The sequence below is a fragment of the Scyliorhinus torazame genome, chromosome 6, assembly GCF_047496885.1.
Source record: "Scyliorhinus torazame isolate Kashiwa2021f chromosome 6, sScyTor2.1, whole genome shotgun sequence".
Lineage (NCBI taxonomy): Eukaryota > Metazoa > Chordata > Chondrichthyes > Carcharhiniformes > Scyliorhinidae > Scyliorhinus > Scyliorhinus torazame.
This window is the reverse complement of record NC_092712.1, coordinates 44,355,053-44,374,486: the sequence shown is the minus strand read 5'-3', so window position 1 is coordinate 44,374,486 and position 19,434 is coordinate 44,355,053. Positions and strand designations below refer to the sequence as shown.

Sequence of the window (19,434 nt, the reverse complement as noted above, 5' to 3'; positions counted from 1 at the left end):
GGCACCAATCGGGTTGGAGGAGCTGAGTAAGGGTTTGGGGAGCATGCAGGCGGGGACGGCCCCGGGGCCGGATGGGTTCCCGGTGGAGTTCTATAGAAAGTATGCGGACCTGTTGGCCCAGCTACTAGTGAGGACCTTTAATGAGGCAAGAGAGGAGGGGACCCTGCCCCCGCCAATGTCGGAGGCGACAATTTCCTTAATTCTGAAGCGAGACAAGGACCCACAGCAATGTGGATCGTACAGGCCGATTTCACTCCTTAATGTGGACGCTAAGCTATTGGCAAAAGTGCTGGACACTAGGATTGAGGACTGTGTCCCGGGGGTGATACATGAGGACCAGACGGGATTTGTAAAGGGCAGGCAATTAAATACGAATGTGCGACGGCTCTTAAACGTGATAATGATGCCATCGGAGGAGGGAGAGGCGGAGATAGTGGCAGCCATGGACACGGAAAAGGCCTTTGACCGAGTTGAGTGGGAGTACCTCTGGGAGGTGTTGCGTAGGTTTGGGTTCGGGGGAGGGTTTATTAGCTGGGTTAAGCTCCTTTACAGCGCCCCGGTGGCAAGTGTGTTGACGAACCGGCGGAGGTCGGAGTACTTTCGGCTGTACCGAGGAACGAGGCAGGGGTGCCCTCTGTCCCCCCTGTTGTTTGCATTGGCGATCGAACCCGTGGCCATATCAGAGAGGGAGTCTAATAAATGGAGGGGGGTGGTCCGCGGGGGAGAAGAGTATCGGGTGTCGCTATACGCGGACGACCTGCTGCTATACGTGGTGGACCCAATGGAGGGGATGGTGGAGGTCATGCAGACTTTGAGGGAGTTTGGGGAGTTCTCGGGCTATAAGCTCAATGTAGGGAAGAGTGAGCTTTTTGTACTACAGGCAGGGGACCAAGAAAGAGGGATAGGGGACCTACCGCTGAGGAGGGCGGAGGAGAGTTTTCTGTGTCTAGGGATCCAGATAGCCAGGAGCTGGGGAGCCCTACACAAACTGAATCTGATGAGGTTGGTGGACCAAATGGAGGTGGACTTTAAAAGATTGGACATGTTGCCGCTGTCATTGGCGGGTAGAGTGCAGTCGGTAAAAATGGTGGTCCTTCCGAGGTTTTTGTTTGTGTTCCAGTGCCTCCCCATCGTGATCACCAAAGGCTTTTTCAAGAGAGTAGGTAGGAATATTATGGGGTTTGTGTGGGCAAACAAAGCCCCGAGGGTAAGGAGAGGGTTCCTGGAGCGCAGTAGGAACCGAGGAGGGCTGGCGCTGCCAAACCTAGGGAGCTACTACTGGGCAGCAAATATGGCGATGATCCGTAAGTGGGTTATGGAGGGAGAGGGGGCGGCATGGAAGAGGATGGAGATGGCGTCCTGCAAAGGAACGAGCTTGGGGGCGCTGGTGACGGCACAGTTGCTGCTCTCACCATCAAAGTACACCACGAGCCCGGTGGTGGCGGCAACGTTAAGGATCTGGGGCCAGTGGAGACGGCACAGGGGTGCAGCGGGAGCCTCGGTGTGGTCCCCGATCAGGGGTAACCACCGGTTTGTCCCGGGGAAGATGGACGGGGGGTTCCAGGGCTGGCATCGGGCGGGGATTAGAAGAATGGGGGACCTGTTCATCGACGGGACATTTGCGAGCCATGGGGCACTGGAGGAGAAGTTTGAGCTACCCCCGGGAAATGCATTCCGATATATGCAGGTGAGGGCATTTGTTAGGCGACAGGTCAGGGAATTCCCGCTGCTCCCGACACAGGAAATTCAAGACCGGGTGATCTCGGGTGTATGGGTCGGGGAGGGCAAGGTTTCAGCAATACACCAAGAGATGAAAGAAGAGGGGGAAGCGCTAGCAGAAGAGTTGAAGGGTAAATGGGAGGAGGAGCTGGGGGAGGAGATCGAGGAAGGTTTGTGGGCTGATGCCCTGGGTAGGGTCAATTCCTCCTCCTCGTGCCAGGCTCAGCCTGATACAATTTAAGGTGGTTCACAGAGCGCACTTGACGGGGGCGAGGTTGAGTAGGTTCTTTGGGGTAGAGGATAGATGTGAAAGATGTTCAGGGAGCCCGGTGAACCATGTCCATATGTTTTGGTCATGCCCGGCACTGGAGGGGTTCTGGAGAGGAGTGGCGGGAGCAGTATCTCAGGTGGTGAAAGTCCGGGTCAAGCCAAGTTGGGGGCTAGCAATATTTGGAGTATTGGACGAGCCGGGAGTGCAGGAGGCGAAAGAGGCCGGCATTCTGGCCTTTGCGCCCCTGGTAGCCCGGCGAAGGATCTTGCTAATGTGGAAGGAGTAGAAGCCCCCTAGCGTGGAGGCCTGGACAAACGACATGGCTGGGTTCATAAAGTTGGAAAGGATTAAGTTTGCCTTAAGGGGGTCTGCGCAGGGGTTCTACAGGCGGTGGCAACCGTTCCTAGACTACCTCGCGGAGCGTTAGAGGAAGGTCGGTCAGCAGGCAAGGTGGGGGGGGGGGGGAAACGAGAGATTGCTTGAGGGGACGGACGAGTGGGGATAACATAGATGGTGGGGGAAACTGGCACAAACGGGCGAGAGCCAGTGTATAAAGCTCTGTAAATATATCATCTTACCATGTATATATCTTGCTCCGGGCGATTGTGTTATTTTGGTACAGGGTGGGGGGGGGGGGGGGGGGTTATTGTTTGTAAGGGGAAAAAATTGTTTTGTTCTGTTAAAAAACTTTAATAAATATATATTTTTTAAAAAATCTCCTGCGCTGTCTCAATTAGATCCCAGGGGTGTAGTCCATCTGGTCCAGGGGATTAATCCATCTCCAGACCTTTAGTTTCCCCAGAACCTTCTCCTTTGTGATGACCACTGCACTCACCTCTGCCCCCTGATTCTCCTGGAGCTCTGGCATCCCGCTGGTGTCTTCCATCGTGAAGACTGATGCAAAGTAACCATTCAGTTCCTCTGCCATTTCTTTGTTTCCTATTATTATTTCTCCAGCCTCATTTTCCAGTGGTCCAATGCCTATTTTTGCCTCTTACCTTCTATATATTGAAAAAAATCTCTTCCTATCTTCTTTTATATTACTAGCTAGCTTTCACTCATATTTCATCTTCTCCCCCCTTATTGCTTTTTTAGTTGTCCTCTGCTCGCTTTTAAAGGCTTCCCAATCCTCTGGCTTCCCACTAATCCTCGCTACTTTGTATGCTTTTTCTTTTGCTATTATGTTGTCCTTTACTTCCCTCATCAGCCATGGATGCCTCATCCTCCCCTTAGCATGTTTCTTCCTCCTTGGGATGAATTTCTGTTGTGCCTCCCGAATAACCCCCCAAAAATTCCGTTCATTGTTGCTCCACTATCTTCCCTGCTAGGCTCCTTTTCCAGTCAACTCTGGCCAGCTCCTCCCTCATGTCTTTGTAGTTGCCCTTATTTAATTGTAATACCATTACATTTGATTGCAGCTTCTCCCTCTCAAACTGTAGGGTAAATTCTATCATATTGTGGTCACTGCTCCCTAAGGGTTCCTTCACCTTAAGTTCCCTCATCCAGTCTGCCTCATTACACATCACCAAATCCAGAATTGCCTGTTCCCTAGCTGCTGTCACAAGCTGTTCCAAAGAAACATCTCTTAGACATTCCACAAATTGCTTTTCTTGGGATCCACTAAGAATCTGATTTTCCCAGTCCACCTGCATATTGAAGTCTCCCATGATTATTGTAATATTGCCTTTTTATGTGCCTTTTCTACCTCCTGATCTATTTTCAGCCCCACATCCTGACTACTGCTAGGGGGTCTGTACATAACACCTATCAGAGTCTTTTTATCTTTGCGATTCCTCAACACAGATTCTATGCCTTCTGATCCTATATCGATTCTTGCTATTTTAACTTCATTCTTTACTACAGGCAGGCCGGGTACAATAGTCCAAACTTCACCCCCTTTTTAAAGAGGGCAACGTTAACCCGGTTAAACCCGCCCCCCCTCTTCGCCAGATCTGCTCCCAGGTCCTGGTACACCCGCAGCTCGTTCCCTTCCCAGGTGCATTTCTTGATCTGCCTCACCCCACCATCGCCCAAAGATGTGAAGGTTAGGTGGATTGGCCATGTTTAATTTGTGGGTTGCGGGTGAGTGGGCCTAGGTAGAGTGCTCTTTCAGAGGGTGGTACAGATTCAATTTGCTGAATGGCCTCCTTCTGAACTATAGGGATTCTATGTTTTAGTAAACTAGATAGCTTTTTGCAACAAAATCAGTAGTTTTTGAGTCATAATTACTGAATTTATTTAATTGAGTTCAAACTCTCAAGCATCCGCAGTGGTATTCGAACTCTGAAGCATTAATCCAGACCTAGTCCAGTACCAACCACTGCCAGCTACCTTGTATGTCTTTATCACCTCTGAGCTTAACCTCCTTTTCAGACTCTTCCAGCTGCATTCCGTGAGCACTCCGATTTGTCCAAAACTCTCTTACCCACATCCTAACTATAAATGAGTCTCACTCCAATGGTGCTGCTCTTGGTTTTCCACCCTTGTTTTCAAATCTCTCCAATTCCTTGCCTTACTGTAATCTCTTCAATTGCTTTGCTCTGCTCGCCACATTTTTGGTGGGTTCCTTACAACCTTCACCCATTCTACCTGCCCATCTGGAAAAGGATCTACAGAATCACAATTTCTTCAACCATGCCTTTCGTCACCTCTAATTCTTCTACTTACAGCAACAATTTCTGCCCTTAAACACAACCTAGATAGCATTTACTATATTAATGCGCTGTGTAACCAAGGTGGCATTTTATTGCCAGGCCAGGTTCAATGATGAGTACAGGTGGGCATGCCAGGAGCAGCAGCAGGCATACCTAAAAATGAGATGCCAGCCTGGTGAAGCTGCAACACCAGACTGCTTGCATGGGAAATAGTGGAAGCAGCATGCGATAGACAGAGCTTAGTGATGCTCCAAAAAATGAGTCCGATCTGAGCTCTGCAGTCCTGCACATCCAGTCATGAATGGTGGTGGACAATTAAACAACTAACCAAGGAAGGAGACTCCACAGATATTCCCAGCTGAACGATGGGGAAGCCCAATACAGCAGTGTAAAAGACCAGGCTATTATGAGGTCAGAGTGACCCGGGCAGAACTGAAACTGGGCGCCAGTCAGCAAATTATTGCTGTTCAAGTGATGTTTGATAGCATGGGCAGCGACATCTTTTTATCATTTTGTTAATGATCTCGAGTATACAGATGTGGGTAACTGATCAGATTGGATTTGTCCTGCTCTTTATAGACAGGACATAGCTAGGCAAGCATTTGCAACCTTCAACCAGAAGTGCCAAGTGAATGAACCATCTTAACCTTCCACCATCATCGATGCCAGTCTTCAGCTTGATTCACTCCACATGATATCAAGAAACAGCTGAAGATGCTGGATGCAGCAATGGCTATGGGTCCTACAATAACCCAGCAGTAATACTGAATATTTGTGCTTCAGAACTAGCCATGCTGCTAGCCAAGCTGTTCTGGTAAAGCTGTAAAACTAGCACCTACCTGCCACTGGGAAATTGCCCAGGTTTTTCCTGTTTGTGAATAGCAGGACAAATTGATCCAAATCCAAGAAGGCAACCAAAGGTTGGTGACTCTGCTGTGGCCGTTGGGGCAAAGGTACCCCTTCGGAGCAGTGGCATGGCTGAAGATCGGAAACTGCTTGCAAGTTGATGCTTGAGCGTACTCTGAAATCAGGGGGAATGTAATCTCGGAAGGTGCAATTGAAACCCTGTGAAGTGAGCCATTGTTGCATTTGTCCAAGTTGGAGTCACCTTTGGAGGGAATTGCAAGGCAAGATCTTCAAAAGTGAAGATTCAAAACACTCATGAGAGGGACAAAATTTCAGGGAGATTGGTTGACTGTGTGACTAACATCTAGGCTAGGTGAGTTTTTGAGAAATTCCTGGAATCTGCTTTGGTCGCATATGGCATTTATTCTGTCGAGTGACGTCAGACCGCCGTTTGCCTGCTCCTTCACATGTAACTCATATTTACTGAATGTTGGAATATAAGATAGATATTATAAATTATTTTATCTTTCTGAATTCGTGAAATTTATTTTTTGTTTGTTCAAAACCTTTAGAATCTTGATGCTTTATTCACTCAGTAAGAAACTTTAATCTGAAATTTTGTCTACTTTAAACAAAACATTATTGGTTCCTAACATTAACTCTCTCTCTTCTCTCCCCTCCCCCTCTCTCTCTTTCTCTCCCACCCACATACATACACACACACGCAACCCAGGGTCTGGCCACAGATTGTAAAACATACATATGTAGTTAGTGAGATTGACGTCTAAATGTGTTCACACTAAAGGATACTATGAATTTAAACTTATTTCTATTAAAGCAATATCAACGCTGGCAGCAAAGGCATAATTTTCAAAACATTGCACTTAGTTCTTGTATAGAAATGCTTGCAAGCACATTTGCACGTCATGATTTGAACCTTGCCCAGATTGTTATGCAACTGATAGTAATGTAGTATAATGATGACTTCAATACCCTGACATCCTGCCATTTGTGACTTTTTAATTATTAGGATGAGTACTCCATTTTCCCTCAAACCTATTCGATAGACATTAATGGATACATTCTGGTGTACTCGGTTACATCTAACAAAAGGTAAGGACTTTTATTCAATATTCATTTTCAGTAAGACAGCTGCATTGGCTCGTGATAGCATATTGCTCTTTCAGAAAGCAGCAACGAGCCAATTTGTAAGCCATTTAATTGTTGCACTCAAGTGGTGTTATTACTTGGAGTCTACATTATTCCGCAAATGATAACCTGCAATTGACGAAGAAATGTTTTTTGACAAAGAAATCAAAAGCTGGTATTTTCTGAAATGAGGAACATTTTTAATGTGTAATGTGTTATTGCAGCAATTTTATCCTTTTACGTCAAGAAGCCAAATGCCTTCCCAAGACAACTATTTTATATATTTGAAATCCTCAAACTGTTGGGGCTTTCTGAAATCAACCTTTCACCTTCAGACCTTTGTTTCCCCAGAACCTTCTCCTCAGTCACTGCACTCACCTCTGTCCCCTGGTTCTCCCTGGAGCTCTAGCATCCCACTGGTGTCTTCCACCGTGACGACTGATGCAAAGTAACTATTTGGTTTGTCTGCCATTTCTCTGTTTCCTATTATTACTTCTCCAGTCACATTTTCCAGTGGTCCAATGTCTATTTTTGCCTCTCTTACCTTTTATATAAACTCTTCCTATCTTCCTTGATATTTTAAGAATATAAGAACTAGAGGGCAGCACGGTAGCATTGTGGATAGCACAACTACTTCACAGCTCCAGGGTCCCAGGTTCTATTCCGGCTTGGGTCAGTGTCTGTGCGGAGTCTGCACATCCTCCCCGTGTGTGTGGGTTTCCTCCGGGTGCTCCGGTTTCCTCCCACAGTCCAAAGATGTGGGAGGAAACCCACATTAGGTGGATTGGCCATGATAAATTGCCCTTAGTGTCCAAAATTACCCTTCGTGTTGGGTGGGGTTACTGGGTTACGGAGATAGGGGGGAGGTGTTGACCTTGGGTAGGGTGCTCTTTCCAAGAGCCGGTGCAGACTCGATGGGCCGAATGGCCTCCTTCTGCACTGTGAATTCTATGATAATCTATGATATTGCTAGCTAGCTTGCACTCCTACTTCATCATCTTCCCCTTATTGCTTTTTTAGTTGTCCACTGCTCGCTTTTAAAAGCTTCCCAATCCTCTGGCTTCCCACTAATTCTCGCCACTTTGTATGCTTTTTCTTTAGCTTTTATGCTGTCCTTGACATCCCTCGTCAGCCATGGATGCCTTGTCCCTTAGCATGTTTCCTCCCCCTTGGGATGAATTTCTGTTGTGCCTCCCTAATAACCCCCCAAAACTCCTGCCATTGCTGTTCCACTGTCCTCCCTGCTAGGCTCCTTTTCCAATCAACTTTGGCCAGCTCCTACCTCCTGTTACCCTTATTTAATTGTAATACCGTTGCATCTGATTCCAGCTCCTCCCTCTCAAACTGTAGGGTAAATTCTATCATATTGTGGTCACTGCTCCCTAAGGGTTCCTTCACCTTAAATTCCCTAATCAAGTCTGCCTCATTACACATCACCAAATCCAGAATTGCCCGTTCCCTAGTAGGCTCTGTCATAAGCTGCTCAAAAAACCCATCTCTTAGACATTCCACAAATTCCTTTTCTTGGGATCCACTTCCAACCTGATTTTATCAGTCCACCTGCATATTGAAGTCCCCCATGATTTTGTAATATTGCTTTTTTAAATCTCCTGATTTATTTCCTTCCCCACATCCTGACTACTGCTAGGGGGCCTGTACATAACTCCCATCAGGGTCTTTTTACGTTTGCGATTCCTCAACTCTACCCACAGAGATATATCTATGCCTTCTGATCCTATATCGCCCCTTGCTATCGATTTAACGTCGTTCCTTGCTAACAATGCAACCCCTCCCCCACCCTTTGTCCATCTGCCTGTCTTTTCGATAGGACATCTATCCTTGGATATTTAGATCCCAGCCCTGATCCCCTTGCAGCTACGTCTCTGTGATGCCCACAACATCGTACCGGCCAATTTCAATGTGCGCAACAAGCTCATTTACCTTGTTCCGTATACTGCGCGCATTTAGGTACAACACCCTCAATCCTACATTGACCACCTCCCTTTTCACGCACTCCTTAGTCACTGTACCCTGAACTGTGGCCCTTTTAGATTTTTGACTATGGCTTCTCTGCCTTACACTTTTCCCCCTTACTGCTTTTTGTTTCTGGCCCCGTTTTACTTCCCTCTGACTTCCTGCATCGGTTCCCATCCCCCTGCCACATAAGTTTAAACCCTCCCCAACAGCACTAGCAACCCCCATCCGCCCCCACCCAGGACATCGGTTCCAGCCCAGGTGCAGCCCATCCGGTTTGTACTGGTCCCACCTCCCCCACAACCGGTTCGAATGCCCCAGGAATTTGAATCCCTCCCTCTTGCACCATCTCTTGAGCCACGCATTCATCCTATCCTGACATTCCTACTCTGATTACTTCGGGTGGCACAGGTAACAATCCTGAGATTACTACCTTTGACGTCCTACTTTTTAGTTTAACTCCTAACTCCTTGAATTCAGCTTGTAGGACTTCATCCCGTTTTTTACCTATATCGTTGGTGCCTATGGGAACCACGACAGCTGGCTGTTCACCCCCCAGAATGTCCTGCAGCCTCTCTGAGACATTCTTGACCCTTACACCAGGGAGGCAACCTACCATCCTGGAGTCTCAATTGCGTCCACAGAAGCGCCTGACTATTCCCCTTGCGATTGAGTCCCCTACCACTATTGCCCTGCCATTCATCTTCCTGCCCTCCTGCGCAGCCATAGTGCCATGAATCTGTCCTCTAATAAGGACACCAATACTGCAGGTGTGGTATCAGCAATGCCCTGTACAATTGCAGTAAAACATGTCTATTCCTATACTCAAATCCTCTCTATAGCAGCCAACATACCATTTGTCACCTTTACTGCTTGCTGTACCTGAAAACTTACTTTCAACGACTGATGCACGAGGACACCAAGGTCTCAGAGTATCCACCTCTCTCAATTTACTCCCATTCAAATAGTTTATCGTCCTATTTTTGCTACTGAAGAGGATACCCTCCCTTTTATCCACATTCTACGGTATCTGCCATGCATATGCCCACTCTCTCAGCCTTTCCAAATCCCAATGAAGCATCATTGCATCCTCCTCACAGCTCATCGTCCCACCCAACTTTATATCATTGCAAATTTGAGCATAATATATTTAGTTCCCTTGTCCAAATATAATGTGAACAGTTGGGTCCCAGCACAGATCCCTACAGTACCCTACTAGTCACTGCCTGTCAATTGGGGGAAAAACGTTTATTCCAACCCTTTGCTTCCTTACTGCTAACCAGCTTTCTATCCATCTCCAGACCGTGCCCGCAATCCCATGCACTTTAACTTTACATAGTAATCTGCGATGTGAGACCTTGTTGAAAGCTTTCTCAAAGTCAAAATAAACCACATCCACTGTTTTCCCTGATCAACTCAACTAGTTACATCTTGAAAGAATTCCAGTAGATTTGTTAAGCATGATTTTCCTTTTGTAAATCCATGCTGACTTTGTCTGATTAGACTACTGCTTTCCAAATGCTGTGCTATGAAATCTAATTCACCTGGGAACGAGCAGTGCTCCGAAAGCTAGTGATTTGAAACAAACCGGTTGGACTTTAACCTGGTGTTGTAAGACTTCTTACTGTGCTCACCCCAGGCCAACGCCGGCATCTCCACATCATGAAATTCTTGATAATGGACTCCAAAACTTCCCTACTACCGACATTAGGCTCACTGGTCCATAGTTCCTTGTTTTCTCTCTGCCTCCCTTTTTGAATAGCAGGGTTATATTAGCACCCTCCATTCTGTAGGAACCATTCCAGAGTCCAAAGAATTTTGGAAAATGACCACCAATGGATCTAGGGCCACTTCCTTAATCTTCATCCCTGAGTAATTAATTTATCAGGCCCAGGAGATTTAGAACAAAGACAAGTACAGCACAGGAACAGGCCCTTCGGCCCTTCAAGCCTGCGGCAACCATGCTGCCCGTCTGAACTTCTGGGGTCCATATCCCTCTATTCCCATCCTATTCATGTATTTGTCAAGAATTTATCTGCCTTCAATCCCATTAATTTCACCAAAACCATTTCTATACTAATACTAATTTCCTTCAGCTCCTCACTAAAACTTGTGTTTCTCAGAACTTCTGGGACATTATTCATGTTTTCCTTTATGAAGACAGAAACAATGTATGAATTTAGTTCCTCAGCCATTTCTTTAATCCCTGTTATTAATTTCCCCGTTTCTGACTGCAAGGGGGCCTACATTTGCTTTTATCAATCTTTTTCTCTTTACATACCTATCAAAACCTTTACATTCTGTTTTTATGTTCCCTGCTCGCTTACTTTAAATTGTATTTTCCCTTCTTGAAATTAAAAATGAAAATCGTTTATTGTCACAAGTCGGCGTCAAATGAAGTTACTGTGAAAAGCCCCTAGTTGCCACATTCTGGCGCCTGTTGGGGGAGGCTGGTACGGGAATTGAACCGTGCTGCTGGCCTGCCTTGGTCTGCTTTAAAAGCCAGCTCTTTAGCCCTGTGCTAAACCAATCTCTTGGTACGCTTTTGCTGAATTTTAAACTGTTCCCAATCCTCGTGTCTATTTAGAACATAGAACATAGAACAATACAGCGCAGTACAGGCCCTTCGGCCCACGATGTTGCACCGAAACAAAAGCCATCTAACCTACACTATGCCATTATCATCCATATGTTTATCCAATAAACTTTTAAATGCCCTCAATGTTGGCGAGTTCACTACTGTAGCAGGTAGGGCATTCCACGGCCTCACTACTCTTTGCGTAAAGAACCTACCTCTGACCTCTGTCCTATATCTATTACCCCTCAGTTTAAAGTTATGTCCCGTCGTGCCAGCCATATCCATCCGCGGGAGAAGGCTCTCACTGTCCACCCTATCCAACCCCCTGATCATTTTGTATGCCTCTATTAAGTCTCCTCTTAACCTTCTTCTCTCCAACGAAAACAACCTCAAGTCCATCAGCCTTTCCTCATAAGATTTTCCCTCCATACCAGGCAACATCCTGGTAAATCTCCTCTGCACCCGCTCCAAAGCCTCCACGTCCTTCCTATAATGCGGTGACCAGAACTGTGCGCAATACTCCAAATGCGGCCGGACCAGAGTTCTGTACAGCTGCAACATGACCTCCCGACTCCGGAACTCAATCCCTCTACCAATAAAGGCCAACACTCCATAGGCCTTCTTCACAACCCTATCAACCTGGGTGGCAACTTTCAGGGATCTATGTACATGGACACCTAGATCCCTCTGCTCATCCACACTTTCAAGAACTTTACCATTAGCCAAATATTCCGCATTCCTGTTATTCCTTCCAAAGTGAATCACCTCACACTTCTCTACATTAAACTCCATTTGCCACCTCTCAGCCCAGCTCTGCAGCTTATCTATATCCCTCTGTAACCTGCTACATCCTTCCACACTATCGACGACACCACCGACTTTAGTATCGTCTGCAAATTTACTCACCCACCCTTCTGCGCCTTCCTCTAGGTCATTGATAAAAATGACAAACAGCAACGGCCCCAGAACAGATCCTTGTGGTACTCCACTTGTGACTGTACTCCATTCTGAACATTTCCCATCAACCACCACCCTCTGTCTTCTTTCAGCTAGCCAATTTCTGATCCACATCTCTAAATCACCCTCAATCCCCAGCCTCCGTATTTTTTGCAATAGCCTACCGTGGGGAACCTTATCAAACGCTTTGCTGAAATCCATATACACCACATCAACTGCTCTACCCTCGTCTACCTGTTCAGTCACCTTCTCAAAGAACTCAATAAGGTTTGTGAGGCATGACCTACCCTTCACAAAGCCATGCTGACTATCCCTGATCATATTATTCCTATCTAGATGATTATAAATCTTGTCCCTTATAATCCCCTCCAAGACTTTACCCACTACAGACGTGAGGCTCACCGGTCTATAGTTGCCGGGGTTGTCTCTGCTCCCCTTTTTGAACAAAGGGACCACATTTGCTGTCCTCTAGTCCTCTGGCACTATTCCTGTAGCCAATGATGACATAAAAATCAAAGCCAAAGGTCCAGCAATCTCTTCCCTGGCCTCCCATAGAATCCTAGGATAAATCCCATCAGGTCCCGGGGACTTATCTATTTTCAGCCTGTCCAGAATTGCCAACACCTCTTCCCTACGTACCTCAATGCCATCTATTCTATTAGCCTGGGGCTCAGCATTCTCCTCCACAACATTATCTTTTTCCTGAGTGAATACTGACGAAAAATATTCATTTAGTATCTCGCCTATCTCTTCAGACTCCACACACAATTTCCCATCCCTGTCCTTGACTGGTCCTACTCTTTCCCTAGTCATTTGCTTATTCCTGACATACCTATAGAAAGCTTTTGGGTTTTCCTTGATCCTTCCTGCCAAATACTTCTCATGTCCCCTCCTTGCTCGTCTTAGCTCTCTCTTTAGATCCTTCCTCGCTACCTTGTAACTATCCATCGCCCCAACCGAAACTTCACACTTCATCTTCACATAGGCCTCCTCCTTCCTCTTAACAAGAGATTCCACTTCCTTGGTAAACCACGGTTCCCTCGCTCGACGCCTTCCTCCCTGTCTGACCGGTACATACTTATCAAGAACACGCAGTAGCTGATCCTTGAACAAGCCCCACTTATCCAGTGTGCCCAACACTTGCAGCCTACTTCTCCACCTTATCCCCCCCAAGTCACGTCTAATGGCATCATAATTGCCCTTCCCCCAGCTATAACTCTTGCCCTGCGGTGTATACTTATCCCTTTCCATCATTAACGTAAACGTCACCGAATTGTGGTCACTGTCCCCAAAGTGCTCTCCTACCTCCAAATCCAACACCTGGCCTGGTTCATTACCCAAAACCAAATCCAACGTGGCCTCGCCTCTTGTTGGCCTGTCAACATATTGTTTCAGGAAACCCTCCTGCACACACTGTACAAAAAACGACCCATCTATTGTACTCGAACTATATCTTTTCCAGTCAATATTTGGAAAGTTAAAGTCTCCCATAATAACTACCCTGTTACTTTCGCTCATATCCAGAATCATCTTCGCCATCCTTTCCTCTACATCCCTAGAACTATTAGGAGGCCTATAAAAAACTCCCAACAGGGTGACCTCTCCTTTCCTGTTTCTAACTTCAGCCAATACTACCTCGGAAGAAGAGTCCCCATCTAGCATCCTCTCCGCCACCGTAATACTGCTCTTGACTAGCAGCGCCACACCTCCCCCTCTTTTGCCTCCTTCTCTGAGCTTACTAAAACACCTAAACCCCGGAACCTGCAACATCCATTCCTGTCCCTGCTCTATCCATGTCTCCGAAATGGCCACAACATCGAAGTCCCAGGTACCAACCCACGCTGCCAGTTCCCCTACCTTGTTTCGTATACTCCTGGCATTGAAGTAGACACACTTCAAACCACCTACCTGAATGCTGACCCCCTCCTGCGACTTCAAATCTGTGCTCCTGACCTCTATACTCTCATTCTCCCTTACCCTAAAACTACAATCCAGGTTCCCATGCCCCTGCTGCATTAGTTTAAATGCTTTTTGTTGTTAATTTGTATGCCTCTTCTTTGAATCTAATATTATCTCTAATTTCCCTTGTACGTCATTGTTTGGCCACAGTTCCCTTTCTACTCTTGCGTCAAATAGGAATAAACAATTTTTAGAGTTCAGGCTGCTTGGATTGCAGAGCTGCGTTGAGGCAGGTCCAATGAAGATGTGGATTTTAAGTTAAAGGCATGTGGGAACCAGTGATGAGGGGTAATCGAGTCTTCATGCAGGGCAGGATACATGCAACAGACAGGTTTAGAGTTATAGTATGATGCTTAAAATAATTTTTGATCAGTGCTAACTTTAAAAACATTCCAACATGTTTTATTACAAGTGGGAGTTGCATTCATTAGCAGTAGAATACAGCTCATTGTGAGATTCCCAAATATCCACATGAGTTCTTTTTAATATGCCCACACAATATTTCACCAAAGAATAGATGCAACTTGCTATGGTGATCCAGAGCTTTTGGCATTCAAATTAAGTTGTTAAAAATTGTATTTCCCTTGGTTAAAATTATAGTTTATGCTGCCTGATAGAATTCCACTAAACCATAAAATAATTTGCCAGTCTTCTAAATCTTTTACATGAATTATGAATAAGTTGTACAAACCTTTCTGTGACTGGAACCTTTACATTCTTCATACTCTAGTAAATCTTAATTGGCAAGATTTCAATGTAGAAAATACTTTCCCGTTATCTGGAATCATCTTTCAATGTTAATTATTTATAACTGGTTTACTAAGTGGGTATATTTGGGCTTGTAGCTTTGAAGTAAGACCTTGCTGCCATCTAGGATGCTGCTGGATATTATTGAAGACTCCTTGAATTTTACCTCTTGTGATGTGTTGCTTTCAGGCTGCTGGTTTTAATATTAAATCACCAGGACTTTGGGTGCTGAGATGCAATGGAAGTTTAGATGTGAAGCTGACCAGTGAGTGAAAGTGAAGAGTTAATGTAGAATGTTTCTTGATCCACATAATTAAAAAGTAATCTCGCCGGAATGAATCTGAAATGACGCTGATTAATCGAATTGTGATACGGCCTTTCAAAGGATCACAAATTTTGGTTCACATGTCTCACGGTTTTGCATCAAATGGCAAAATAATACTTCTATTGCCTACTATGAAGGGCATTAGCTATGAGGAGAGGTTTGATAAACTTGGTTTGGTCTCGCTGGAACGTCGGAGGTTGAGGAGCAACCTGATAGAAGTCGACAAAAATATGAGGGGCATGGATCGAATGGATAGTCAGAAGCCTTTTCCCAGGGTGGAAGAGTCAATTACTAGGGGACAAAGGTTTAAGGTGCGAGAGGCAAAGTTTAGAGGAGATGTGCGAGGGACGTTTTTTCACACACAGGGTAATGGGTGCCTGGAACGCGTTGCCGGTGGAGGCAGGTACGATTGTGACGGTTCAAAGGCGTCTTGACAAATACATGAATACGATGGGAATAGAGGGATATGGGCCCCGGAGCTGTAGAAGGTTTTAGATTAGATGGGCAGCACTGCCAGCGCAGGGTTGGAGGGCCGAAGGGCCTGTTCCTGTGCTGTACTTTACTTTGTTCTATTGGCAAAGCTACCCTTCAAGGATTAGCCTCAAACCAGTAAGTTTTTAAAAAAAATCTCAACTTATTATAAATTTTAATGTAACTCAGTTGAAGTCAGTTATGCAAAGTTTAGAACTTAATTGTTTAGAGTGCTTCATGCCCCTGCTGGTACTGTACGTTCCTGGCGTTTGGCATCTCTAGTTCAGCTCAGTCAAAATTGACCCACCTTTTCCCCCTCCTTCCTGCCCCACATCCCAATCCCCCATACTTGTATTAAAGCCTACCCAGGGTCTTCGCTAATATTAAGAGCGTGGCTTAGGATCAAGGAGACCTGATATGACATGCCTCTTAGAGGTAATATGTGTTTTGAATTTTCATAGGTGGTGAAATTACACGGTGGGAAAATTATTTTTTAATCCTAAATGTAAACTTTCCCCAATATATATATTCTGTCTTCAGAATAAAGGAGGACAACCTTGATGAGCATGGTTATGATAACCTGATGGGTTGAAGGGGTTTCATCCTTGACTCGGATGGATAGGATTGGATTAAAATTTAATTATTTAATTTTTTTTTTAACATGTTGGCAGTTTTGAGGTGATCAAGGTTATTCATGAAAAATTGTTGGATATGGTGGGGAAAGTGCAGTAAGTATTTAAAAAAATTAAATCATTACTGTTTTCAAAATCATTTTTCCACGATTTGTATTTTAACTTTGATTTAATCTATTGATTAACTTTTCTTTTACAGAGTTCCCATTATGTTGGTTGGAAATAAAAAAGATCTGCATATGGAAAGGTAAGTATTTTTTAACACACCGATTTTGGAAAGTGTCAGCATATAGAATGCTCCTCTGCAAGTGCATCAAACAAATAGTAGGGCAGTGCTTTCATTTGGCCATCTGATTCTGAGGCCTGCCTGAAAACCACAGCCCAAAATGATCAGACTACTCGTTTATGTTTTTATTTAAGTTAAGAATAAAGATGCCCCAAGACTAACCACTCGGAAAAACACAGGTTATTTTTCCAATTTCCTGATCATCTGTCTTCCATCTGGTGACATGGTCTGATTTCCAGCCATCCCTCACAGCATGGTCACAAATATTGCATGATTAAAATAAAAACATTAAAAAGCCACATTAATTTTATAAATTGAAAGAAACTGACCATGATCTTCATTCTCTGAATCGTGAGCTAGTATTTCCTAATCAAGAAATAACTGCTGGAAATTCATAAGTAAACTGTTAATTCTTTTTGACACAAAATAAGTTTTTCGTGCTTTAAAAAAAAATGATTTTGATATAAGTGGATATTGGGATTAAATTTAACCCTTAATCTGCAGTTATGACTGTCATTCTTAGATAGTGCCCCAACTAAAAATATTTGGGGAAGTTTAAATATAATCTATTGGATTATCTGCAAACAAAAGGAATATGTTTGAAACTTGTACTTTTGTTGAATTACTCGGGAGCCTCGGGAGCTTACAGTTCCCTGATGCTTTATCTATGTCAATGTTGCGGCCAATCAGTTCTCCTTCTCTCCTCTGGTGCAAATTGATGTGAATGTTTGAGATTTGGTATTCTTGGGTTTGTTCTGATTGAGTGCAAGATGAAAACTTCAGCAGCATGTCTTTTTAAAGCAAAATTTGATTTTAAACAATCTGTTCCAAACTTTAAAAAATCAATTTACAATGCCTTCCATTGTGGCGTTACCAGCTTTTGTTTTTAAAAAGAAGCACGTGAATCTTATTTGTCCAAGCTGATCATAAATGGAACTTCACTCTAAACGTGGCCAACATTTAATTTTTTTCTTGTACATCAGGCGTAAGCTTTCAGTTGTAACATGAATAAAGTAGAATGCTGGGGTGGTATTACCAAAAATAACCGGGTAATAACTCTAGCTCCATTGGTTCATTTGATCTCACTCTTAGCTTCTTTTCAAACAATCACTTGAACAGATAGATCTCATTTTGCCTTTTGAACAGTTTTTCTTTGACAAGTTTTGTGAGGAATTTGGCCATTAGACGTTGGAACAGTTATTGATTGGAGTCTTAAAGAATACTGCCAGTGCAACAAGAAATCGTATAATGAATGTACGCATTTAGTATTACTTCAGGATCAGGCATTTTCATGTGCAAAGATCTGCATCATTTTTTAAAAACTAAAAGTTTGTCCAAACCAACATATTTGTTTCTCAGCTGCATGTAGATTCATAGAGGGCAAGCGTTTAGAAACTTTTTATTATCATTTTCCAACTTCTGCTAAATATTTCCCATCTGATCCGTTTAAAAAGTTGTTTGGTGGTTGGTGTCACCTTCTTCCCAGAAGGTTGAATGCTTTGGATCCCCACCTCTAATTGTCTCGTGCTGCTCTTATGCTTTCTGCATAGGACAACTGCATCCTGTCCATTGGATCTGTCATTCATTTTCTCCTCTGCTTCCCTCTCGTACCTTTTCTGTCAATTTTTTCTTTCCAATAATTGTCTGTCTACCATTTGCTCTAATGATGTGACCAAAATACTATATTTTTCTTTTTGATCTTATGTGCTAATTTCCTCTTTTTGCAGCCATTTCTAGCAGTATTTGGTAGTCTTTCTCCCTGTGTAGGATATGCAGAACATATCACCTATATATCCACTGCAAATTGTTCCAAATAGTTGATCATCAATGTGTTTTTAAAATGTTATTTTTAGGGTGATCAGTTATGAAGAAGGGAAGAGCTTAGCTGATTCCTGGAGTGCTGCTTTCATGGAATCCTCTGCTAAAGAGAATCAGGTAAGAGCAGTAACATTGTGGAGAAGAAGTTGAGCAGTTCGAGGCAATATTGTCCCTGCGCATGTATTTAGATCTGTTACTGCTGTGCCTTTTACAAAGCTGGACTATCCCTCAGTGCTTCATAACCAATAAAGTACAGTCTTTCTTGTAATGCAGGGAAATCCAGCGACCAGTTTGTTCAGAGCAAGTCCCTACCAGCATCAATGAGATAACTGACCTTGTTTTTTGTTTGTGGTCATTTGATAAATGGGTGCCCAGGGTTCCTTGCTCTTCAAGAGGTACCTTGGGGTGCTTGACGTCCAGATGAACAAGTTAACATATTTTCTGAAACATGGCACTCCCAACACTGCCGCATGCCCTCATTGCTGCCATCATTGGTTATTTGCTGAAGTCTCAAGTGGCACTTGAAGCCAAGACCATTTGATTCTGATCTAAGCCTGCTGCAGAACAAGAGTGGCAAAACTTCAAGTGCTGTATCAATTGCTTGAACTCTGAGGTACATTATTTGGAGAATCTGCACTCTGTATGGTCTTTCTACAATCCCAGACCAGACCCCCAATGACAACAGTAGCTAGGATACTGGACCAAAACCCTAATATTTTTTTAATTTTGTAAGTCTGAGAGGGAAAGATTCTTCGCTTCAGGAGTGATTTCACAAAGAAATAGGGATATAGTATTTTAAAATAAAACTTTGTTACGAACAGCATTAAAATCAACATCACTATAGAGCACTTAAGGTTGCAGATCCAGGTAAGAGTTTAAGGTCTCTGCCTCCACCTACCAACTTGGGCATTGAATTCCAGACTCCCACTACCCTCTATGTAAATGTTTTTCATCATGTCTCCTCTACACCCTGCCACTTATCTTGAATCTATGTCTCCTGGTTCTAGAATTCTCCACCCAGGAAAACAATTTTGTCTTGTCCATCCTA

The 19,434-nt window shown here is 44.3% G+C and overlaps 1 protein-coding gene across 2 annotated transcripts in view; it reads left to right on the top strand.

Annotated features, from left to right (window-relative positions):
- Positions 1–19,434, top strand: part of rheb (Ras homolog, mTORC1 binding) — a 159,408-nt gene that overhangs the window by 109,764 nt on the left and 30,210 nt on the right. For both annotated transcript variants that reach the window (XM_072508162.1, XM_072508163.1), the window contains exons 4-7: positions 6,521–6,603; positions 16,322–16,378; positions 16,482–16,529; positions 18,422–18,503. In XM_072508162.1, coding sequence (XP_072364263.1) covers positions 6,521–6,603; positions 16,322–16,378; positions 16,482–16,529; positions 18,422–18,503 — 270 coding nt within the window. The remainder of the gene's footprint in view (positions 1–6,520; positions 6,604–16,321; positions 16,379–16,481; positions 16,530–18,421; positions 18,504–19,434) is intronic.